This window comes from Haliotis rufescens, unplaced genomic scaffold (assembly GCF_023055435.1).
Source record: "Haliotis rufescens isolate VD_foot unplaced genomic scaffold, xgHalRufe1.0.p SCAF_11, whole genome shotgun sequence".
Taxonomy (NCBI): domain Eukaryota; kingdom Metazoa; phylum Mollusca; class Gastropoda; order Lepetellida; family Haliotidae; genus Haliotis; species Haliotis rufescens.
This window is the reverse complement of record NW_025963791.1, coordinates 15,057,226-15,083,169: the sequence shown is the minus strand read 5'-3', so window position 1 is coordinate 15,083,169 and position 25,944 is coordinate 15,057,226. Positions and strand designations below refer to the sequence as shown.

The following is a 25,944-nucleotide window of genomic DNA, read 5'->3' as shown; positions in this document are numbered from 1 at the left end:
TGGCATGTCCGTCAGAGGTACATGTTCATCATTAGGAGACAATGGTGTCTGTCCAAGGCACATGTTTATCATTAGGAGACAATGGTGTGTCTGAGAGGTACATGTTCATCATTAGGAGACAATGGCATGTCTGTCAGAGGTACATGTTCATTAGGAGACAATGGCATGTCTGTCAGAGGTACATGTTCATCATTAGGAGACAGTGGTGTGCCTGTCAGAGGTACATGTTCATCATTAGGAGACAAAAGTGTGAACAACTCATGTTGCCATGGACTTAATGTGTGAATATGTGCATGTGCACACATGTACACAAATATACATGACAATACCATACTTGGCTTAAAACATATTTGTGTAGACTGCAACATAAAACATGAAACATCTATACGCAAAAGGATGTACAAATGTAGGTATGTATGTTTCCTGGTTAAACAGGCTTTCACAGGAAAGGCTTCCCTTCACCAGTCCATAAATAGACATCCATATTCAGCACATAAAATATGTGAAAAGAAAAGTCAAACACATGTGGTGCACAGACAAAATCACTTTTTTATTTTCTGCATGTGTTGACCGCCCATGTATGCATGTTGCCCCCCTTATATTTATATTTACAACCCCCTCACCAGTGTAGAAACACTGGGGCAAGGAGCACAAGGGCCATCATGCGAGGCGTCGCTGTACATGCTGTACAAAAATAAGGACATGTGTACACAGCCTCAGACTAAAAAACCAACAGCTTGTTCTGTCCTAGACTTGCACATCGTTGATGCTGAGAGTGGAGAACCAACTGGCTGGCAGCTGGCTTTGTTGCATTGAACGAGGACTCACACAGTCACACACTCACTCGCGCTCACAGGCTCTCACATATGACACAGTCAGTCTGGCAACACACGCTTCCTACATGGACTCTGTGAATGAGATGGGTCATGATGGATACAACAGAATTAACTAAATCATCATAGCTTGAGATGCAGTAAGGCAACTAGTATGGATAGTAGGCTTCCCGTGAAAAACTGTCTACATTACACAAATAATGTATCTGGGTCATGTTTACGTTTCCACATTAATTGAACCCTGTTCATGGTCTGGCATTGAAAGAGACAAGTATAAATTACTATTTTTAAGCTCAGAATACTTTATAAAATTATAAATGTCTGAGTTCCTCTTCTTTAAGACTTTGGGTTCCCTTCAAATTTCTGATACATGAGAGGGAACTGATGTTTCATCTCAAAATGTTTCAACAGTGTCCATAAAACCATATGCCACAGTACAGCTAAAGCCAAACGCTGTGAACTAGTGAGCATAACTCTGTAATACTAACCACACTATTTTTATAAATGAGGACAGATAATGGAGCCTATCCGACAGAGAAGCTTAAAGAACCTGAGCAAATACATCACACCATGGCAGTGATGAAATACAATCTGGTGTCTAGCTAGACCTGTCCACCACCATCACCAAGGCTTCTCACATCCTGATGATATGTTTTGGTTATCACAGACATTATACAGGGAATACAAGTAAAGGACTGTGACAGAACATCTCAAGATTTGTCAGAAGTAGGCACAGTAATAATTGCATTAAACCTGGTAAGTTATCTGACCTACAACAGAATGGATTCAAGCAAATATTATTTGGCGTGCTTCTATAATAGTTTGCGTGCAGCTGACAAGCCTGATATCCCAAGGTACATAATAAACTTCCACAAAAGCAACAACTACCTCCTTACTCTACATAGCAAGTGACAGACAGTAGAAACATTCACAAGAATGATCATTTCCTTTTTGTCTCCTTTAGTCGATGTAAAATACAGAAACTACAGCTGCAGGAATTTGAATCTGTGCAGGTAAGTAGAAAAATTTGAAATTATGTGTTGCGTGATGAAGTTTAGCTTGTTCTCTTTAAAATTATCAGCAATCAGAACCTGCACCCTGTCATAAAAAATCAATTGGCAGGAAGCTTTAACACGCAAGATTGTGAGATCGGAAAACATTAGCTCTGGTCCCGAGGCAAATGCTAAATACAACCTGTGAATGATAAACCTGCCACCCAAATGCCTGTGGTGTGATATGCATAATGGCACACACAAACACACCTCTCTGAACAAGTGTATGTACATCCATATCACAGTTTACAAAGGGCTCATAACATTCCTCGAATGACAACTAAGACCAATGACCTCTCATTCTAAAGCATTTTGTCTTTATGATAATCGTATCAAGCTGTATCGATTGAATGATACCCAGAAATATGGGCGAGGCAACCCAAGTACATAGTCAAACAAGGCATCATCAAGTGCTGCTACACTAAACTGATTTAACAATTCCCTCACCCTGGTAATAATGAAAGTACTAACTCATCTTGTTGGACAACATATCGTGCCTTGTGATTTGATGAAAGGAAGAAATAGACCAAAACATAACCTTTACACCTTAAAAGAAATTTCCTTGTTTACTTAACTTAATATTCTACATAGTTTTGTTCACTAATTAATTACATATGAGGAAATACTGATCAGTATGCTACCTGCTTAGTCCTTCATACAACATCTGTAAAAGGATTGCCCTTTGATTATCAGACTCTCATTCCACATTTCTGATACATTCATTAAACAACCTAACAATGTATGTCTTCCCTGCAAAATCATAAATGAGCATAATTGAGTAGCCAAACTCTGGATGAATGCACAACACAGGTGAAATGATATCATGACTTGTGTACATCATCAGCTAACTGTTTCAGTCACCATCATACACAGAAAAGGGATGGTAGCAGTGGAATCTAATGGAGTGGCGTAACCACAATAACATTGCACAAAAACAGTGAAGAAATGATGTGCTCAATAATAGCACCATATCTCATCAGACCAGGAAAATGCTTTGTGTCATCGGTGCTGCTCTCATTCACACAAGACAGGGCACAGTAGTGTTACTCTGTATAACAGATCCAAGACCACTTCTCATTCGCTCTCACTCGGTTCATTGTGTTATGTGCTAGACGTATCTAAATGACTATGCTAACTGGTTCAAACTGTCTGCCTGCCCACCTATTCTGCCCATCAAAAGTTATCTACTTCAGTCAAATAAAGCATCAGCTACACATGTAATCATACATCAATTACCATAAAGAAATATAGGATAAACATCTAATGACAGTCGACCCATGTCGTCAGTATGTTGAGGAGCTGCAATGGGCTCAACGGCAGTTCTTGGTGGCTAAGGTTGGCATCCATGACAACAAAAAATCACATAAGAAAAGAAACATACACTCAGTGTACAGCATAAAAACCATAACCTCAACTTGTTTGATGTTTGAAATTTTCATGAAATAAATCACATAAAAGTATGTCTGAGCCAATTTCAGTATAGCACACCCACCCGTACTGTTTTCGACACAGAACTGAGCCAATATATGAACTTACATCTGACATAATTGGCAGCACTTATAATAAACATAGCACTTTCTAAAAACTCATTGCATTATGACAGATTCATAAGCTTCATATATTTGACACAATCTTCTGTAACAGGTTCTAAAAATAACTGCGTTGTTGGGTTAAAAGTGAATATGAGAAAATGATAATTATTTTGATTAGCACTCTTCATTTCAGACAACAAGAGAAAGAGAACCTAGCACATGATAAAGGACAATGGTGGGTCTAAAGTATTTCCCAAAAGTTTTCAAGTTTTGTTAACACATCAGGCACTATAAGCTAACCAACCTAGTAGACAGACAGGTAGACAGACAGACAGGTAGACAGCCAATGAGGCAGTGGATCAGTGTAACGGATGTTCCAGTGTTGAGGGTATGAGATCAACTCGTTCACTGCCACTGTCATGTGGTGCACATGGTCCTCCATTCCTCTCAAGGGTAAATTCAATGTCCAGCATTTTTAGTCTGTCCATTCTCGATGCTTGGCAAGCGAGAGGTAACAAAATGGCAGATCCACATCACATTGCTCTCTCGGCACTAACATTAGTTCAAGTCTCGGTCTTCAAGATACCGATATTCGAAAGTAAAACCTTCCTTTTTCCTTTGGCCCCACTTCTCATAATCAAAGTAGATATATGTGCCCTGCAACAGAGAAAAAACTGTATATTTACAAATGGAAAGCTGGTATCTTTTTAAAATTGGAAATGCAGTATTAAGCATGTGGTATGCAGATCAACATAAAATACATATTTTGGCATATTTCAATATTGATGTTTTTGAAGCTTGCTATTCTCTTGGACCTTCAAATAGACCCATTTATATAGATTTCCTGTTTAAACCTTGCCATTCTCTTTGTCCTTCAAAGAAGCCTATTTATCTGATCTACTGTTTAAATCTTGCCCTTCTCTTTGTCCTTCACATAGACCCATTTATCTGATCTACTGTTTAAATCTTGCCCTTCTCTGTCCTTCACATAGACCCATTTATCTGATCTACTGTTTAAATCTTGCCCTTTTTTGTCCTTCACATAGACCCATTTATCTGTTTTACTGTTTAAACATTGCCCTTCTCTTTGTCCTTCACATAGACCCATTTATCTGATTTACAGTTTAAACCTTGCCCTTCTCTTTGTCCTTCACATAGACCCATTTATCTCATTCACTGTTTAAACATTGCCCTTCTCTTTGTCCTTCACATAGACCCATTTATCAGATTCACTGTTTAAACATTGCCCTTCTCTTTGTCCTTCACATAGACCCATTTATCTGATTTACAGTTTAAACATTGCCCTTCTCTTTGTCCTTCACATAGACCCATTTATCTGATTCACTGTTTAAACATTGCCCTTCTCTTTGTCCTTCACATAAACCCATTTATCTGATTTACTGTATTAATGGATCTCTCAACAATGGCTGCCATATTGATTTTTCCTTGCATGTCCATTCTTTTAAAAATAGTTCTGCTGTTCTGTTGTTCCAATACTTCTGTTACTTTTTCAAATCATGACTGACAACAAATAACAGTATAATTGAAGAAATATAAGCATGGTGTATCCTGTAATACCTTATACTAAAATTGCCTGTATTGTCTGATAAAGGTTTTGAACTACAATTAGCACAGACAGAACCAAAACAGGACAGACAGTGACGTCAGATGAATAGGTTCTGTTTGTTACAATACTTGCCTGTTCATAGTCTTCTGTAATAGTTTTTGGTTCTTCATGTCTCTGGAACCACATCATGTATTTTGTATGGAACCTCCAAGATTGCTTTTTCAATGCTTTTGCTGCCAGGTATTGAGCCTTAGTACCCTGTAAATTTGATAACCTTATAAATCACTGTACACCAACAGTAAACTAAACCACATAGATGTAAGTAAGCAGTTCAAACGTAATCAAAAGGTTCAAGCATAGTTCATGTCAATAAATAACATTGACTGACTGCTTGATTGTTGTTTAATGCTGCACTCAGCAATATTTCAGCTATATGACATTGATGTGTAATTAATCAAGTCTGGACCAGACAATCCAATCAATAACAGCTCAATTCATCATATTTTTACTCTGAAAACTAATGACATCTTCATTCGGTGGAAAAGTCAGCTAACTTGCCATACTTGAAAGCTCTGCAGGCAGCACCTCCTATCATTGTGAAGCAGGATTTTCTAGGCAATGAGGACTTCACAATTACATTGTGTGTGTGAAGTGAGGGAGGCTGTCTCAAAACATCAGGAATAAAGTTTCTTATTCTTCATTTACCTTTTGAACAGCTACCTAGTCACAGCTAAACAATTACATGAAGAGAAAAAAACTACTTGGGATTAAGGGGATTAAATCTGAGGTAACTGGACATGACAAAAAATGTCACAACTTTCTCTTCTCGTATCTTTGGTATGTGTCATAAGAAACGCTCAAGCTGCAAACAGGTTATTTGAAAAGTTTACTTTAGCTATCAACATGAGCATGGCATAAAGGCTAAGTTTCAAAATTAACAGCCCAACTTAAAATCAGTCATCTATCGGCACAATGTCTTTACAGGTTCAATATTAACAGTGAAGCAACACAAAGTGAATGTTTAATGCTGGTCAGCAATATTCCTGTGACCCAGTACATAAAGAAGATCTGTAAATAATCATGTCTGGATCAGGCAAACCAGTGACTGAAATCATCAACAACAATACATGCCATAAGATGTCACACACAATCATCAAAATCACAGCACATATCTACACAATCCCCATTTTAGTTGTCTCACAGAATGTTGAGACATTGTCACATTCATGATAATATATATTTACACGTGAAAAAACCCAGCTTGTTTCATAGATTATTACAAAGTAGAACAAAAGGGAAGAATGAATATTCATTTCAAAACAGAATCATGGCCATTACCATCATTTCATAAATGATACTACCACCTCTCACAAGATGATCTTGGACAATAACACATACCCCTAACTTTTGATGTGGTAGGGTTTGTTAAGATACATGCAATTATTACGTTTCATGCCTGTAGATAGTAACCATGCCTCAGGTTACGGACAATAATAAAGCCATGTTAACAAAAAAAACTCAATTCTGGCCTTGACCAAAAATGCAAGACCCATCCTGGAGATGGTGTATACTAAGTTTAACGATATAAGCCTTAATATTTTTTATAACAACCCTTGCACAGTTAAGGAAATAACTGATGACAAAACCTTAAAGAATATCCATTCAGATGAGGTTGGTTCCATGTTTAACACCGTACTCAGCAATATTCCAGGTATATGACGGCGGTCTGTAAATAATCAAGTCTGGACCAGACAATTCAGTGATTGATAGGCTGCTAACTGGACATCCATACTAGGTTCTGGATAAACCCTTTAATCAGGTGAGCAAACTGACTGCTGTATCATGTACCACTGGCTATGAATAATTAACTAAAGATGGTACAAAACATCAACAGTGTCGAAAAGCACCTATACCAACATACACTCACCTCCATGTAGTAAAAGATAAAGAATAGTGTTTCTGTTGACAATCTTTGGAAGAATTCTACGGAGTCAGCATGGGGAGGGGGGACTTGGGGATAGTACGAAGGTGTAGGACATGGATTCCTTGGCAAGTAGTGCCTGTAACAATCAACACAGAATGAGATACATGTTCAGTCACTAAAGTTTCTAAATCTTATAATATCATTTATCATGACACTAAAAAGAACAGTTTCTTCAGGGCAATCAATAATTTGTGTTTTTGTTTTACATCTTTTTTTAATATAAGGTCTATAAAAGTCAAAATTTTAACAGAAGAATTATCTTTCCTTGACTTAAAATATGTCGCATTGTTGCATAGTCTTCTGCCTACAGGGTGAAAAATATTCCAGCACGCTCCCCCTTCTTTCCTATTTTAAAGCTCTATTTTTCTTATTGCCCAATAGATAGAAAAGGAACCAAAATCATGTTGAATATTTTACAGCCAACATACCTTAATCTTTCAGAGTCTGAAGGATGAGGCAAATGATGAAAAGCAGCTTCTAACATAGAAAGCTGATAATAATGTTCTTTGCTGAGTGGCATGGGTCCAAGAGGTGCTACACCTAACAATGGATTTAAGTGGATGGTAGTGGTCTGCGGTGCCTGTTGCTGTTGTTGGACCGATGGCTGTTGTGCTGTGGATGTCGGCACCGACTGTGACTGCTGACTGGGGATGGTCTGTTCAGGTGATGGAGCGGTGGGCTGTGAAGGAGGGGCTTGTACTGTGGAGCTGAGAAACACACCTGAAAAATAAATTTTCCTATATACATATATGACCTTAATTGCAATCTACCACTTGCTACGTTGTTTTTTATTTGACATAACTGTTTCATTTCACAGAATCTCCGGAAAAGAAACTTTATTTAGGGGATAAAATCCACAAAAAGAGTGCAATGGCACTGTAGCTCACCTTGATATGTAGTCAACAGAGACAGACACTTAAAGAAGCTTAATGTTACTCAAATATATTCTGCATAAATTTGAACCTCTTGAACAAATTTGAGTGTCATCGTTGGTGGGAACAAGCATGTGAAGTTAAGTTTCATTGGTCCAGCGGTTTCTGAGAGGAAGATGTTAATGAAGGATGATAGACAGACTCACTTGACTTTCAGTAACAAACAATAGAAATACACTATCTCTGAACTGTAAGCTATAATTAAAATTAAATTCTTTAGTGATATGTGCTCATGGTTGTCCTTGAAAGATACCTTTGCTATCTGTTGTGACATGAGATGTTGGTATCTGACTCTCTAAACCTGCTTCAACAATTGCTTGCTGTGCCATTGATTTTAATGAAGACATCAATTCACGACTCTGAAACACAAAAGATGACTTCTGTCAGCAAAACAGTTTTTGTACTTGTTGATGCCACACTCCTGGTCATCTCACTACCACTAGTACCAGACTAGCCTTAGTGCCATAAAGATCATAATTACAAACAGAGCTGATGTTATGCGGGCCAGTCAGTAATTTACCAGCTACATATTGGAGGTACGTAAATAAACCAGTCTCTGCCAGGCAAAGCAGAGGTCCCACCCAAAGCGATCTTTGTGCTAAGACGATCTTAACTCCCTTACTTCAACATAGACTTAGGACAGATGTAGTGCTAATATCGCTTTGTGGAACGGACCCATGTTCCACAAAGATCAATTCCTGCAAGGATGGTGTTCTACATAGCTATTGTTCCCTGGCATCTCAAAGCATAATTACTCAAAATTAGAACCAGCCAACAAATGAATTCCAACTTGCCTGTAATGATGGCCGAACAACAGTAAGGGGACCATTCATTGCCAACGGAGCATCAGTCTTAAGTTGTGACTGTGACAAGATTAATGTTGTTGATGATGCTGTAGAGTTGGTGGAGCCTATGGGTGAAGGTGCTGCAGCGCCACTCATTAACGGTGACGGTGCTGATGGTACAGACGGATTTCCCGATGAGTTTAACACAGAGACAGAGTTGACACTGGTTGATACAGAGTTAGGGGTACCATTTGTTGTTGCACTGCTTGCCGCTGCCACATGGTCTAAAGAGTTGCCTGTGGGCTTAGCATCTACAATACAACAGCATGTCATAGCCTCAAATCAATATACAGAGTCAATTTGTCAACATTAAAATAATATGGAAGTGACATGTACAATAAAATCGGTCTTACCTATAACCTGTAAATTGATTGATGTACAACACAAACATTTAAACAATTTGCAAATTGTTTTTTTGTAAGTGGTGCATTTGTCATTAACAGAACAGTGTGAGAATCATCCACCAATAAAGTGCTTCACAGAACAGAAGCCAAGGCAGGCCAATTACCACAACATTCACTGGACAACTGTCAAATAGCGTGGACCTTTGTACAGAAACTGGTCACAAGAATAATTAATTAATGCAAGTCGTCTCTGGCAAGTTCTACACTATCTAGGCCTGACACTATATCTCTTCAGAAGGGGTTGCATAAACCAAGTGGCCTTCCACAACAACCATCAGGCATATGTCCCAAAACAGCAAACGCAATGAGGAAAACCACAGCCCTAAAGCCATTCCTAGATATTTTATGTCTTAAATTCAGCAAGATCTAAGCAAAAGGGCATAGGCATAAGCTAGCAGTATAATAGAGAGAACAGGCCATGTGACAGCTGCCAGTATGTTGGATGTCCCGACCATCAGGCAGGGTGGTCAGACAGACAGACAGATGGACAGACAAGACTGATGGACGGGCAGATGGCTTACCCTGGAGGAAGCTACTGTGAGCAGAGGCATTTCGCTGCCCCCACACAGAAGGGATGGAATGGGAGAGCCGTGGAATGGGAGTACCTACAAGATACAAGTGCTAGTGTTAATAGAGTCAGTCAGTGTGGAGCTGTTGTACTTGTACTGCTCTCCCTCCCAGTGGGCCCTTCAGTGTCAACACAACTGAAACAACTAGGTGGCTGGCAGGCACGCAGGCAGGCAGACAGGCAGGCAGGCAGTCAGCACGTAGGTTACACAGAATGTTAGCAGGTATTGGTACAAGTAGTAGTAGCAGAGTCAAGGAGATTCACAACTGCTGTAGTCTTAATGATTCAAGCTTGTTACTGCTGAAAGAAAAGTCAGTGACATGCAATGCCATAACATACCTAGTCAGCTAGCTACCAGTCCTGAAGCTATATTAGTGGAGTATGTAAACAGAGGTAGAACATTACTGCCTGCAGTGTAATTCCAGACAATTATTAAAGGGTGAAAATTAAAATTCTTTCTGTAAGAACCCGACTGAATCCCCTACACTCATAATACACTTCAATATCCCCGACAATTAAAATTTTAGAAATTCATTTACCTTTCTCTGGTAATCAAGAATAATCTTAGATAAAGTAAGAATAGCACAAACTGCCTTTGTCAAAATCATTACAATGTTTATATACTAAAGTAATATTTTTTTCCTCTAAATCAGTTCTAAGGTATGAAGTGCATAAATGTATGCAATCAAATACCAGCAATTTTCACTGAAGATTTCATCCTTTTGAATAATCAACTGGAACCACAAGAATTATTTCCCATCACCATGTTACCTGGAGCAGTAGAAGAGGGTTTTCATCATGCATACTGACAGACTGCTCAGACAACAGTGTTAAGCTGCCACCATCGGTTACATCTCACACAAATATGGGAAACAATAAACAGAACATTTTCAATCTCCTTTCAAAAGAAGAATCAGCATTTGCAGATTGAGTAGTACAGATTTGAAAAGTGTGTTGCACTTCCTTGCTTTTGAATCACCTAAAGTGGCTGATGTATTCTTTCTATAATATAACAAAAAGTATTTCATTGCTTTTATACCTCAGAACAGGAGGTTAAACATTTCTTTCATAAAGTTTTCAAAAACCTTTTCTCAAAGGAAGAATGTGAACACAAAATCAAACCTGCGTTAAGCTGAACTATGTGAGAAAACCAAAACGGTGCTGAAACTGTGTGAGAGTTCTTACCCGGTGCACTGTTCTGACTGCTGGCAGCCGCTGCGTATGCTGTGAGAGGAGGGGTTGGAGTCGTGGGATGGTGATTGCTAGAACTACTGTCAGAATTTTGAGAATGGGGGTTGCTGAAATAGAAATATAATATGCTTACTGACAATAAATGTAAACAAGAGTCATCAGAAGATGACAAATCCCCCTGGCCCCAACAAATTCAAAAGAACAAAATCATCTAACTGTTTAGTCCAACTTGATTTCTATCTAATCTGTGTCTGAATAAAAGAGTAGTTAGTGAACTATCAAAACAATACCATGGAATTGGGATTTGGAACTTTGTATTTCTATGTCAGATACACACCACTATGAACAGCCTAAGTCAAACTTGTTCCATGGAAACGGAAAAAACATAAATTCTAAACATCGATAAGTAGCAAAAGGCACCATTTCAGCCCTTGGTTCATACATGTACCAAGTTTGGATGAAAAATGTTGAATAGTGTTTTAAGTTCTGATCCGGAAACCTCACCAACCTCTATTTCAGCCAAATCTAACTTGTTACCATGGAAACAGGGAAAATATATTTTGGAAAAATTCCTAAGTTGCAAAAGGCACCACTTCAGCCCTTGGTTCATACATGTACCAGGTTTGGATGAAAAGACTTTCACAGTTTTTAAGTTATGCTCGGGAAATGACACCTACCTGGTCCCTTTTGAAACTAAGTTCAAATTGTTCCCATGGAAATCAAGAAAAAGAAAAAGAAAAATGCCAAAAATCTGTAATAGCAAAAAAACACTTCAGGATTTGTTTGATACGTCTGCCAAGTTTTGTTGAAAGATATTGAATGGTTTTTAGTTACACTCTTGAAACGAAGTGATTACAGACAGACAGAGACAGGGGAGATAAAAAAGATACATCATATAGAATAAAGTTTGATACTATTAGAGAAAAGACAATAAAAGCATCCCTTACATATGATGAGTGAATTTAGTTTAATGACACAGTAAGTAATCATTCCATTTCCATCAGACAGACATCAGTGAACATAAGCATAGGTTCACAAGCCATGCCACTGAGCTCAAATGACAATCAGCCAAGACAACAAACATAGGCTACTGGCATCAATTTAAACTCCCATTGGGCCATTTATGGCCAATGGCGCTCTTTGCAATCAGTTATTTGACAGCACACGAAAAACCATCAAATTTGTGATGTCAAATTACAAATCAAGTTCATATGGGAGGATCGCTCGAAGTGATGCAGTTCTTAAATAACTAGAAACATAATCAGGGTGAACCCAGGAATCGAACACACTATCATATGTTTCTGTCATGCTTAAGGGATGCAACACAGGCCTTCCAGAGTAAAACAAAAATTGGACCCTTTGGGACAAAATAGTTTGATCACAATCTCTGTGCTAAACTAGAAGCAGGGGAGATAACTTTTCTGTGAAAGGCAGATGTAACACTCCTTTAGGCTGAAGTTTCCACCACTCACCTTTGAGTTGTCTGTTTTGAAGGCGTGGTCTGTTTGTTACTCATTGTTATTGTTGGTGTCAATGACTGATTGCTTCGCAGCTTCTGGAAGTCATAAAATTTATGTTTCACACACTATAAATATTAAATAGAAATAATCATACTAATACCATTTTACGCGACATCCAAGCTTATTGTACTTATATTGCGACGCACACATGTGTGGCTGCTTGTACTAGTTCAGACTAATGCAGATTTTGTAGTGATAGCCCACCGACATACCGCTGTAGTTTAACATGAATGACCAACTCAGAAACAGTTAACTGACTCCGAGCCGACCAGTCTTTATTTTAGCCTCTTAATGCCAACACCAGGCAGGATAACAACAAGTACCAAAAGTCTTTTGGTATGACATGGGCGGGGATCGAACCCCTAACCTTCCACTCTCCAGGCAGGCGCTCTACAACTAGACCATGGAGCAGTCATTTACCAATTAAGCATCATGCAAATAAAATGTTGAAAAGATAAACATACGTTTTTTTTCTGTGAGATATGTTACTTGAATTTGAAACATGCTGTGCAGCAAATACTTCCTGTGTTATTATGAACAAAACATATTCAAGTGTATGGCTTTGAGAGTGTAACATTCCAAAAGTAAATACAGCATATAAACCAAACATATGTCGTTGGTGGAAGTCAACAGAAACACGGCATATGCTATTCATCGAAAGGTCGTCATGATCGGCGAATAACATCTAAAACTAACAAAATATCTGCTGATAGAGGCATTCCAGGCAAAGCTGATAAACACAGTTTACAAATTAACTTCACTGTGACACTGGAAGAAGGTCAGATGAGGATGTCACTGTGTTGTTTCCTTTATCCTTTTATTAATATCACTATTAATACAGGCCTGACACAAGGAAAGAATTTAAGAAGTCCAATGCAATGAGTCACCACAGAAAAGAATTACATGAAACTTACTTCACTGCGACCTTGACCTTAAACATAGGTCACTCAGAACCTTTTCACTTTATGTCCCCATCCTAAGGATGGCATGTCTAGGTTTCATTCACCTACAGTTAATCCCCCTAAGTTTGATGGTAACAAATGTTTAGGCCATGATTTTGAAGATGACCTTGACCTATAACATGACTGATCAATGTGGCCAATAGATTTTCCAGGGCTATCAAGGGGATGCACATGGTATGACATCTCTGAGACGTCCAAGCACCGCATGGTTTCAAAAACAGTGGCAGCAGTCAAATTCAGTCAAAACCTTACATGATGCTGCTTAATGGGTAAAGCATCATGGAGTGAGTGAGCATGGTTTTACGCTGCTTTTAGCAATATTCCAGCAATATTTCTGGGACACCAGAAATGGGCTTCACACATTGTACCCATGTCGGGTCTTCGGCGTGGCGTGCGAATGCTTTAACCACTAGGTTACCCAACCGCCCCTAAAGCATCATGGAAACAGGAAGGCAGAGTCATCAATATCCACCACATTGGTAAATACTTGACGTGAAGAAACTTGTTGCCACGGAAACTCAAAAACATACTTATTCAAAAAATACCAAACCATCAAAAGGCACCATATAACAACCAGAACCATCTACATGTATGTGCCAAGTTTGGTGAAGAAATATTAATCTTATGTTTACAAGATCTGTTCGGAAACGAGCACCACCAACATTTTCAGCTTAAGTCAACATGGTCAAAGTTGTTGCCAAGGTAACTAAAACAAAATAAGGTTTTCAAAAATCCCAAACCACCAGTTCACAACTAGGCCAAATATTGAATGTACCAAATTTGTATAAAAAAACATTTACGTTTTTTTCAGATCTGCCCCGCAAAAAGCACTATCGCCATTTCCAGCTTAAGTCACAGATGTTGCCATTGAAAAACTCCAAATTATTTTTTTAAAGAAATCCCAAACTATCAAAAGGCACCAGTTCACCACTAGACCAATCTATGTACCAAGTTTGGGGAAGAAATATTGTACAGTTTTCAAGATCTGCTCCTGAAACGATGTCCGCTTTAATACCCCCCACAAAACATGTTGCAGGGGATAAAAATATAATTCTGAATATTGTAGGGATGTTTTTTACATGTAATCACTTCAAAATGCCTATTAATGACCAAGATTAAGAAACAAGCACATTTCTGTCAATATTGTTAGCTTCCGAGGTGACGCAGTCATCAAAATCAGTTATTTCAGTCAGGGATGATTGTGATTTGAAACCTGATCGATCAATCAGAATTGAGTATTTTCCAAATTCATGGTAGAATTTTAAGAATTAATAGTTGACACTTCAGACCCCTACCTCATCTGGCTGTGATTTATGCCTCTTCCTCTCAACTTCTTCAGACTTGTCCTGAAAAACACACACCTACATTTTGGTAAACAACTGGTCTATATTACAAGTAAAATTATACAAGAAGATATCGGAGTTTGTTCATCATTACTTTAGCTTGTCATAAATGCTTACCTCTGATTGCGCACTCCCTGTGGAATGGTTGACACTTGGACTAGGTGAAGGGGAACTTGAGTTTGTTGATGTCGGCGTGCTCATTGCCATTGTCATCAGTTTCTCTGCATCCTCGTTTTCAGGGGGTGATGATGGCTGTAGTGCACCTGAAATACAAAGGAATCATGGAAATTCCACATGCAGAACACCATGTCACAGTAATCCATATCCAATCTTTATCATGTCTGGTGGAATGGGCGTTGTCCCACTCGCCCGGCACCGTTTCATATGTTGTTTCACCCATCAACTTTAAAGAGTGTCTGACAATAGTCTGTATACTAGTTTTCAATGCAAAAGCAATTTGAAATACATCATAGATACAGTAACTTTTTACACAATTTTCAGGTGTGATGCTGCACACAGGTACTCGACAGCACATTTCTGTTCATTCTCTAATAGTCTCTTGTATATGGCCAGGGTATTTCTGAATATACTTCCACACAGACAGGCCATTGTGTGGTTGGATTAGTGAGCGATTCTTCTAAGGGCATTATGGGCAGCAAGCTCATAGTCAGTAAAGATGCTGAAAGGGTTTAGTTAAAGCTGCAGGTATCCGACATGCCATTTAATCAAACTGAATAACCTTTCATAAATCTGAAAAACATATGAATTAATATATTAAATGTTTTCACTTGTTACATTTAATTGTATTTAGGAGTTGGATAAATTTGGTGAAATAAATTCACAAGGTGAGATAATACACCAGACTCACAGCAGGGCTCGACTTAAGGAACTTGATTTAACTTGCACCATGTGCATATTGACATGAAAATCTAGTTGCAACAGGAAAAACTAGGTTGCACCCTGGTCCCATAAATGTATCATAGTAAATAAAATATCTGATCTTTGATAACACAACATGTCAGACAGACTGTAGCCGGCTAAACACTGATACATTATCCCTAATCCCCTTCAGTCTGCCGGGTGAGTGGGACTGACCAAAGTCAGCCTGTAACAAATTGAGTCTTGGCAGGACGAGCCTGAGGTTGATGAGGAACATTCAGGTAAATGACAGAACAAGTTACATTGCTTTAGGCTTAAAAAAATAAAAGAATTGGTTCTCAGGCAATGTTTTTTTAAAATATAGTGCGGGTGGGCGGTGTCATTTTGTTTTTATTAGGTTGTTAAAACTAGAATATAACCAAATAACAGCTGTGTAACCAAATAAACAACTGTGTACACTCAACCTTGGAAAGGGTCTCCTTACATAAATGTATTCCTTAATGACTAAAATATTGGAATAGAGTATTGGACATGGAATATTTAACAATTTAAAAAAAAACCGAAAAGTGCAGCAAACTTTATAATGATGCAGGCAGTGCCTGAGAACCAAGACTATTATTTGTCTTAGCCTTATGTTTACACTGATTCAAGATTGATAAACAAATAGGCATGCTGTGGGCAGGTTTCCAGCTTCGGCCTCCAAACAAAAACTTTACCATTCTCACCTATCTCCTCCAGATCTAGGTCATCATACACAAACATATTTTCTTCAAAGTCTGGTTCTTGGTTGGATTCTACATAATACTCAACATCGTCTTTGATCTTCTTTATCTGAAAAATGGAGGCATTTCTCTGTCATTAAACATGTTAACAACTTACAAAAGTAAATTAAATGCTGCCTTTGTTAGAAACATCATGTTTGATTGAGAGACAATGCGATATTAGCAATGATGAGACACTATAGTTCTCTAACCTGGTCTGGTGTTATGGCATCATTATCCACCATCCTCATGACCATCTCCAGCTTTTGAATGTGGACTTTGTGTCTGTCTTGCCAGCTCTTCAACTCATCCAGTTTCTCATGCTTCAGACAAATTCAATATTCATTAAGGTATCAAGAAATTATTAATTTACATTTTACTTAATAGTTGACATTGGAGTGTTTGAGACGAGAGTAAACCTTGGATAAGCCATGAAAAGTCAACATTCATTAATGTAGTGGCTAGTAGTGTTGCAACTGATTTCGAACTGAAACTGAACTGTCACCTACTAAAAACTTAACTGTTACTCAATTCTTCCATCATGGTAACAACCTAATTGCACAAAAGGCATGGGTAAAATTTCTTCCTCTTATATTGTCATTGTAAATGTTATATTTGGTACAACATACATACTATCATATTTGGTACAACATACATACTATCAAATTGTACTTTCACTACTATAAGCAACTTGCATACCTCAGTTTTCTTTCTCTTGGATGTGCACGTTAATGTCTCCAGTTCACTTTCAAACTGATCAAGCTGGACATTGAGATTATCAATCATGTGCTGCAAAACATGAAACAGTTCTTATACTATAAAAGCATTTATATCACCTCCATTCCTGTATTTGGCACCCTCACCTAGATACCGTATTTTCTTGAGTATAGTGCGCGCCCATGTATAATGCGCACCCATGTATAATGCGCACCCCCCTCTAGCGGGTTCAGTATTTTGGAAAAAATAAATTCAAAATACCAAGCGCAGAAAAAAATTACACTGTACCCCTTCAGCGAAGTCCGGCAAACGAAAGGGTGAATTTGAGATAAAAAAAATCACCAGACATGTTGATTTCCTGTTTAAATAGTATTTATTGTTCTGCTAGGCATTGTTTTATATCCAGGGATTATGATTACCTTGTGTATTTTCTCGTAAACTAATCCGGAAACAGCAATCAGCTGTACACACGTTTTCTTGGAATCTACCGGTGATTCTGTCAAGACACATCCTATGATATAACTTAACAGGATTTTAAATGCAAGGATCGGCAAAAATTGTATCTGAAACTTTTTTTTTTTATCAGGAAGAATATATTCCAATATCTTGTTTATTTACTAAACATATTTAAAATAATAATAACCCTAAGCGAAATAGCTGATCGCTATTCCCGGGTATTATTTTTTACATGGAACCAGTCTGACCAGTCACTGTCAAGGCTCACGTGATCGCGAGAATTTCATGTTGACATAGAATCATCAAACAAAAACAAATATGACTTTTAATGAGTCAAAGTATGGCATTTATGATATGTGTATCCATTCTCTGTCAACTAAAGTTTGTTTCAAGGCGTCAATAGCGGTTTTCTGACCGTGGTTGCTGTTAATAACGGTGAGTTGTGCGATCTTCCGATCGCTTCACACACGATTTCGCCGAAATTAATAAAAACAATATTAAAAGGAATTTTGAATAAAATTGATGAAATAAGTTACAAACATAAGTCCAGATATACAAAGAACACTTTTTATAGCCAGACTGTGTAATTACATGATTAATTTGCGTACTTCAGTATGGATTTGTTGACATGGTATTTCCATTGTTTCATGCTTACGGTAATGTCTGTCCATGGGGGAAAAAAACATCCAAGCTCATAATTCGTGTATAATGCGCACCATCTTCTACACAGCTGTGTTTTTTGGGGAAAAAGTGTGCACTATACTCAAGAAAATACGGTACCTACATATACTATTGACTATCTTTAAGTTCATGACCTTAAGTATAATACATATATTCAGTCACTACAATCATTAAATAAGGTAACCAAGACATTTTTCAAAACTGTCAGCTCTAAAACAACCTTGTACCAATCCTTGAAAATATTTAGTTAGATGCCCAGACACAATCTGGAATGAGAGACATAACAAGTCATCAGAAGATGACAAATCCCCCCGTCCCCCACAAATTCGAAAGAACAAATCTTCTGACTGTCACTTTAAGTCCTTGATCTTGATGGGAGAATTTCTATCCAATGTGTGTGTCCGTGTACAAGAGTAGTTATTGAGCTATCAAAACGATACCATGGAATTGGGATTCGGGACTTCATATTTCTGTCAGGTATGGTACATACCACTATGAACAGAATCAAAGTCAAACTTGTTACCATGGAAAAAGAATTTTTTTTTAAATCCCTAAATAGCAAAAGATGCAAGTTGACAATCTGGTCCTAGAGCTCCAGGTAAGCTGCGTATCTGCGTGAAATACGCATCAGAAATGCAGAAATACACAGTAAAATATAATCAAAGCGTATCAAATACGCAATGAACATTACAGATACGGTACAAAAATAAAACGTGTGCGTATCATCAAAATATTGTGAAGTAACCCTGCGTATTCGATTAGCAAATCAGCAACTTATTTTGAAATTATAAACGGGCATTCCGTCAACCTTGCCAAATTCCACGATGACAGTAACATCATGATCATTTGCCATCACACTTTCTTGTGGAAGTATCGTGGTATTTTTGAGTCCTATAAAGCTCTCGAACCCACACGACACCAGTTTGCAGGGACTTGATGAAGAGTGTTTTTAAATATTTAATTTCTGTTACCCACATGTGTAAAAACTAGTGGGTAACAGAAATTTGAATACGCAGATAGAATTACTGATACCCAATGATTTTAAAATGCATGGGTAAAATACCCACAACACCAAAAGCTTATCTGGACCTCTGCTGGTCCTTGTGTGTGCACAGTTTCAAGAGAATAATTATTAGTTTTAAAGATATGGTCCGAAAACACTACTATGAACAGAGTCCAAGTCAAACTTGTTCCATGGAAACGAAAATAAATAAATTCTAAACACCCATAAGTAGCAAAAGGCATCACTTTAGCCTTTGGTTAATACATGTACCATGTTTGGATGAAAAATGTTGAATAGTGTTTTAGTTTGGATCCAGAAACCTCACCTACCTCTGTTTCAGCTAAGTCTAACGTGTTACCACGGAAACAGGGAAAAATCAAATTTTGAAATTTTCCTAAATAGCAAAAGGCACCACTTCAGCCCTTGTTAATACATGTACCAGGGTTGGATGAACTGACTTTCACAGTTTTAGTGTTGTGCTCTGGAAACGACACCTACCCTACTCCCAAGTCCAAATTGTTTCCATGGAAATTTAGAAAAAGAAAAATGCCAAAAATCAGTAAATAGGAAAGGGCAACACTTCAGGATTTGTTAGATATATCTGCCAATTTTTGTTGAGAAATATTGAACGTTTTTCAAGTTACGCTCCCGATACGAAATGATTACAGATGGAGACAGATGAGGTGTCAACTAAATCTCCCCGCATTATATGCCCGGGCATATAAATAGTGAGTGAGTTGAGTTTAACGCCGCTTTTAACAGTATTTCAGTTATATCACGGCGTGTCAGCTGAATGTGGGAGGAAAGCCCGAAGTGATGCAGGTCTCAGACGTTTACCACTTCTGTGAAACCCACGACCACGGGTATGGTGCTGACAAACCTAGAAACATAATCCGGGCGAACCGGGATTCAAACCAACAATCATAGGTTTCTGGCATGCCCAAAGGACGCAACTCTACACAGCGAATCGCGGCACCTTAGACGACTGGGCCACCCGTGCCCCTGGGCAATGCCGCATAAAAATAAATTCGGCAATATAGCTTAGTGGTACGCTTCTGGTTATTATATATTTAAACATATACAGTAAAAGCAACATCTAAAATAACACAATATTGGTAAAGTAATAGTTTGGGCTTAGTACAGGGCACTTATAAAGATGACAAGCAGATTTGGTCAGAAGAGTTTATTGGGAATGGGGTGCTTAATATAGCAACTGTGGTATTCGTAATTGCATTACTCTGCAAAGACCTATTTGTATCGCTAGATACAGACTAAATGATATGTGAAGGTACGAACCGATAACCAGTTTGTGATTTCTCCTTTCTCTTTTGTTTGTGGGTCAAGCTTTGCAGCAGCCCCAAGACCCTCCTTTGAATAAGCTTTCGTCTTTGTTTCTCGCTCAACCACCTTGAATCTTTCCATTTGCTGTAAACAAGAATATCATGCTTAATATCACCATTGCTAAGACAACAGACTTATTTATACTACATTGCAAGAAATAATTATATTTGACTGAACTTGATATGAACTATTAAGGCAATATTCCTTGACAAGATATCTTGACATTCTGACAATAAATTCATGGAAACATTTGCTGTATTGGATACAAATGGTCCAAGAGGAAGTATGTCAGTTACTTACTGTCAATATCATTGTACTGGTACACAAGTTCAAGAGGAAGTATAATGTCAGTTACTCACCGTCTCTATGAGTTTTCTGTGGTCCAACAGAGTGGACTTGTCTTTGATGTCGCTGTTGGCAACCCATGATTTGATCTGATCACGCAATCGCTGTAAAATGAGAAATGTTTTATCTTTATTCTGACTGAAAATGTGTAGCATAAAGTAGAGCCTACCTGAGAAACATAACATTACAAAACTAAGTACCAGAAATTTCTGAATGGCATCAAACTTAAACATGCTTAGCTATGATTCCGACGATAAAACCCACAAAAAGAATTCTCTTCAAGGAGGCTTAGCTGATAAACAGTGTTTTGTATAGACTGCAAATTTCACAGTTTCTGCATATGTAGTGTAGTGCACATAACGTCAACACATGAAAAGAGATGAAAATACCTGTAACTTCTTGATTTCTCTTTTCAGATCAGTTTCATATTTCTCCTTCTGGTTGCTATTAGTTGCTTGTTGTACCTTTTAAAGAGAAAAACAACTTTACAAACCTCAAAATCAACAACAGTCTATATGCTATACAAGCATAGTCCCATTCCAGACTTTCTTGCATATTTGCTTAATAGTTACGTCTCCAATATTATTCTATAATTCATCGATATTTACTCAGCTATTATCGATGGCCAGCCCTACGAGGCACTGTACATAAAATTCAAGCATGACATTTCCTGTGTTATGTATGCCATGGGCATGGCAGCACTAGTAATTTCCAACCTGAAAATCAGAAAAGTTAAGTGTCAATCCATTCATACTATGCAGTCACTATAGCTACAACAGCATACGACTAGTAGCCCTTCCACACGGTTGGAATTTAACATAAATCCATTAGGCATGACTTGCACCAATAGAAACTAACATTTGTAGTTCACTAGTACTCATAATATCATACAGCAAAACTGTAATAAACGGCAAAAATTCTTCTAGTCCTCATGATACCTTAACAGGGACTAGTGCCAATTTCTACTGCTGACTTGTACAATTCAGGAACAACCAGTGACACTTCAGTGTGGACTACCACCTTTACCATAAGGTAGATCAATTTCGCAGACAAGTGAAAATAAAAGTTTACTCTAACCCTGTTTCAGTGTTTCCAGTCATTGATCAATCCTACTAACTACCGAGACAAGTCTCTGTGAAGAACTGGGATAGGATTGGTCTTCAGTATCCTATGCTTGCTGTAAGAGGTGACTAATGGGATCAGGATCACTGACTTGGTTGATGCATATCAGTGTATCCCATTATGTTGTTTGACGCACATGATGTCAATCACAGGATTGCCACGCCGGGACTCAATTATTTTTTTAAGTCATATAGCTTGAATATTGCTGAGTGAAGTGTTCAACAAACATAACAGAAAAGTGATTCAGACTGATGCTGGTCATCGTTCAAATATATTTCTGCTTCCCATCAAATGTATCAGGGTCTTTGACTGATGGTCAATAAACATGTATTTAATACACTTCATCAAGTTCACATATAAAAATCTATGCCTGTTTACCAACACAACGCACAAACAAATAGAAGGTGTAAAAAGCAAACAAGAAGACAACCAATAATCCAGATAATATGTGCCTAAACAAAATACAGTGGAATGCTATATAGTACACAGCTGCGAGAACTTCCTGGAAATTTATCACACAATCCAACTAACTGCTGCCTCAGTACCTAGCATATCTGCATTACATTAATTATTCCTTTGGATTATAATCAATATTCATTCACTGACACTGGATCATCAAGGATGACCATATATGTGACAGTGAAATTCAAGGATTGTCAATCCAGGGTATTCTGAGAATATCATTCTCAGGGAACTGTCAATGACTTAGCTCTATAAAACAGGCACCAAGTGCAATCAAAGATCATGGAAAAATGCAACCTAATACATAATGTTAGATGAATTGATGAGCACAGAAGTTTATCCAACATGTCCGATCATAATGATAAATGAGTACAGTGAATACAGAAACAAAACTTTTCAATGCTCTGCCTACACTGTAATACATTACATTAGAAGACTTAACAGATATAAAACAAATCTATAGACCTGATGAACCAGGCCATGTCATTGCCATGATTGCTGAATGTATTGAACACATAAGTGAAGGTTTGTGGTTCAAACATAAACACAAATGTTTGGGTGTAGTATGGATCATATTTATCATGTTTATAGATCTAGTTTCTTTGGTTTTGTTTTGTACATTGCAATATATCATTCCATCCATGCTAACATGTACAATCAATAAAACATACAACAGAGACAAATGAAATAAGACAGTTTACCACAAAATATTAAGTAGGACATATGAAATAATTATGCTTTGGATCTCTAAACATACTAAACAGTTTGTAAATTGATAATCTGACAAATTGCTGTACACTACAATCCTATGTTTAATACATATACTGTAGGGACTGGTTCTATCATATTTAGTACATGTTGAGTGAAAGGATTCACAAAGAAAATATGCAAACAATGTCCAGGACATGATGTGAGTGTATACCTTTTTCCATATGTCTTCAAATACTTCAACACCTTCACTAACTTTCTTAAGGCATCTGTCAATTTCACCTGAAAAGAAGAAAAAATATTTTGTGTTGTCTAGTAACAAGTAACAAAAATGCAAACTTTTCAATTCCTGACAGACCACAAATCTGTTGATTGACACCCATGACACCCCTTTTAGTATTCAAATCTAATGGTTGGAGGCAACTCTAAGGAGCCAATCTGGATCATACACACAAAATAATGTTGCATAACTGTCACCTGAACGAAGATCAGGGATCACATTCCGATGCTGTTCCACAATATTAATGCAGTTTGCATTAAATTAAAATTAATTTTGCATCCCTGTCATATGAACATCCCCTTCTACGTCCTTATCACCAACACCTCAGGGATCACTTGTGGATTGAATTCCCCGATATTATGCTCTAGTGCACATAAATCATAACTGACATCAGTAAATGCCACTAACTTGGTGTTTATGAGCCATCGATTCTAAATCTTAATAACACATCAATACTGAATGAATTATGTATTTCACAAATTCACAACTTTTTTGTAACTAAGTATACCATATTGACATACATAAGAAGTTCAGATGTGTGGGATCTTTTGAAACTTTTTCAGGAATGTAGTCTGTGTAGTTAGCAGTTAGACTAATAAAGAGAAAAAACTGCCATGAAAGCTTCTATTAGCCCATGAACAACATTTGTACATATGGACCTATCTAGCATAGCTTGAGGGAATACCATAGATCATCCATCGGCTGTGTATGTTTCATACAAGATATGAATAAGGGTAGTTACCGGTAGGCAGTTTTCCAATGCATGCCATACTTATTTGACAAACATGATAAAAAAAGGATGGTCTTTAAATTCAAATATATATTTTTAAATAATGTAAATTTTTTGTGTAAGTCTGCTTTTGATTTTAAGAATGTTGCGATCATAATCCTATAATTTATAAGTGTGAATATGCATGATTGGTTATTATTTTCATGTATATCCATGTACTATGTAAAGCAATGCATCCAGAATGGCTTGTCCTCAAACTTGTCAAAAAGTAGTAAACAAATATACAAAACTTGGAAATAACCCTGATTTAATTCAAAGATCAAATTAATTCTGAAACAGGTGATTTTGTCCCATTAACTGCTTTCCATGGTTAACCCATACATGGTCGACAATAAATTGGTCTACGGTTTTAAATATCTTCATGATCATTAGTGAAATCTTCATTCTATGTACATGATCCCAATGATGTATGTTTCTATTGCAATAACAGTACATTTAATGATGGAAAAATAATCACTGTTTATCTTCCTCAAATTTCTGTGAATATACAGAGTGGACTGCTGAGTTTGAGGCCACGCAAGTGCTGAGGATAGAATTATGACAATGTTCATTAATGCATCTACTTAACGCTAACAAATTTAAGATAGATTTCAAAACTACTGATTTCATTAACTTGTACCAAATTAAAACTCTTCTTTTGTGCTCAGCATATTAAGTTGTGCCCTGTTAATCATAACTTGGTCGAATCAACAGGACTGTCAAAATGACATGTAGCTGATCTAGTTGCAATAATGAAAAATATAATTTGTCAAATGATGATGTATAGTAGCCTATTGCAATCGAAAGACATATTAAATCATAAGCCTTTCTGCATTGACAATGTGGGAGAAAGAGACCACATTTACAAATCTGAGCATCAGATTTAGAGGGTGACAATTCAGTTACTTAATTATATCCAATACTTTTGATATCAAAATTGAGGTGAAATTCAAATAGTGAAATCCTGACCAGATTTATTCTATCCTGAGTACGCTGTATATGGCAGATGCACACAACAATATTTGAAGGTTTCAGACAGGAAATGTTTTGTTTTCCCTGGTGCATCTACAGAACATTCAACACGTTTCCATATGTGCATCACTTAGTCAGGATCTCGCTGAAACATGTGTATTAACTCTCTAATTTCATCTCAATCGAGTATGCAGATAAATTACAGCAATGTTATTTCTGCAGCTGATTAGATTTCTGCAACACAAAATCTTCTTTCATTATAACGAAACCAGAGTGTGGAAAGTGTTTGCTGTTATAAGATCTCTCCTCACCTTGAAGCTTTCGCCTGTCAGCCATAGCTACGAATACCAATAGAACAGTAATGTGGGCATGCTACGACTGCTGCAAAATATCCCAAATTGACATGAAAGACAGACAAAAAGTGGGAAATCCTCTGTCAAAAGACTCCTAAGATAAACCAATATGGCTGCTATTCACTCGCAGGCAAATCACATATAGAAAAGTGCTTGCGCGACTTCGGATGAGAAGTAGGTCCGAGTGATATTTTCATTCCTGGGTATGAAAAATGAAATGCTTCAAATTGACTTATTTTTTAGTCATTTATATAGTCATTTTAATTGTAGTCAAAATTGAAATCACACAAGGCCAATTTTTAGGTGAAAATAACGAATATGGTCCACGATATTTTCTTGCACCGGAATGGCCGAAGCTAAGT

General features: G+C 37.4%; 1 protein-coding gene across 3 annotated transcripts; it reads right to left on the bottom strand.

Annotated features, from left to right (window-relative positions):
* Positions 1-529: 529 nt before the first annotated feature.
* Positions 530-25,906, bottom strand: LOC124150890 (CCR4-NOT transcription complex subunit 3-like). 3 transcript variants are annotated; one of them, XM_046523077.2, is made up of 19 exons: positions 25,541-25,906; positions 23,423-23,490; positions 21,306-21,380; positions 20,931-21,020; positions 20,527-20,655; positions 17,073-17,162; positions 16,586-16,696; positions 16,329-16,443; positions 14,851-14,996; positions 14,686-14,751; positions 12,381-12,463; positions 10,903-11,015; positions 9,671-9,754; positions 8,695-8,996; positions 8,154-8,259; positions 7,397-7,688; positions 6,912-7,044; positions 5,117-5,242; positions 530-4,074 (listed from the first exon to the last, which is right to left on the bottom strand). In XM_046523077.2, the coding sequence occupies exons 1-19, from the start codon at positions 25,563-25,565 to the stop codon at positions 3,976-3,978; spliced, it is 2,253 nt and encodes a 750-aa protein (XP_046379033.1). In that variant the 5' UTR covers positions 25,566-25,906; the 3' UTR covers positions 530-3,975. The 3 variants fall into 3 exon arrangements, with proteins under 3 accessions (XP_046379033.1, XP_046379034.1, XP_046379035.1); XM_046523078.2 differs by having other exon boundaries at positions 14,686-14,736; XM_046523079.2 differs by lacking the exon at positions 9,671-9,754 and having other exon boundaries at positions 25,541-25,905.
* Positions 25,907-25,944: the final 38 nt, after the last annotated feature.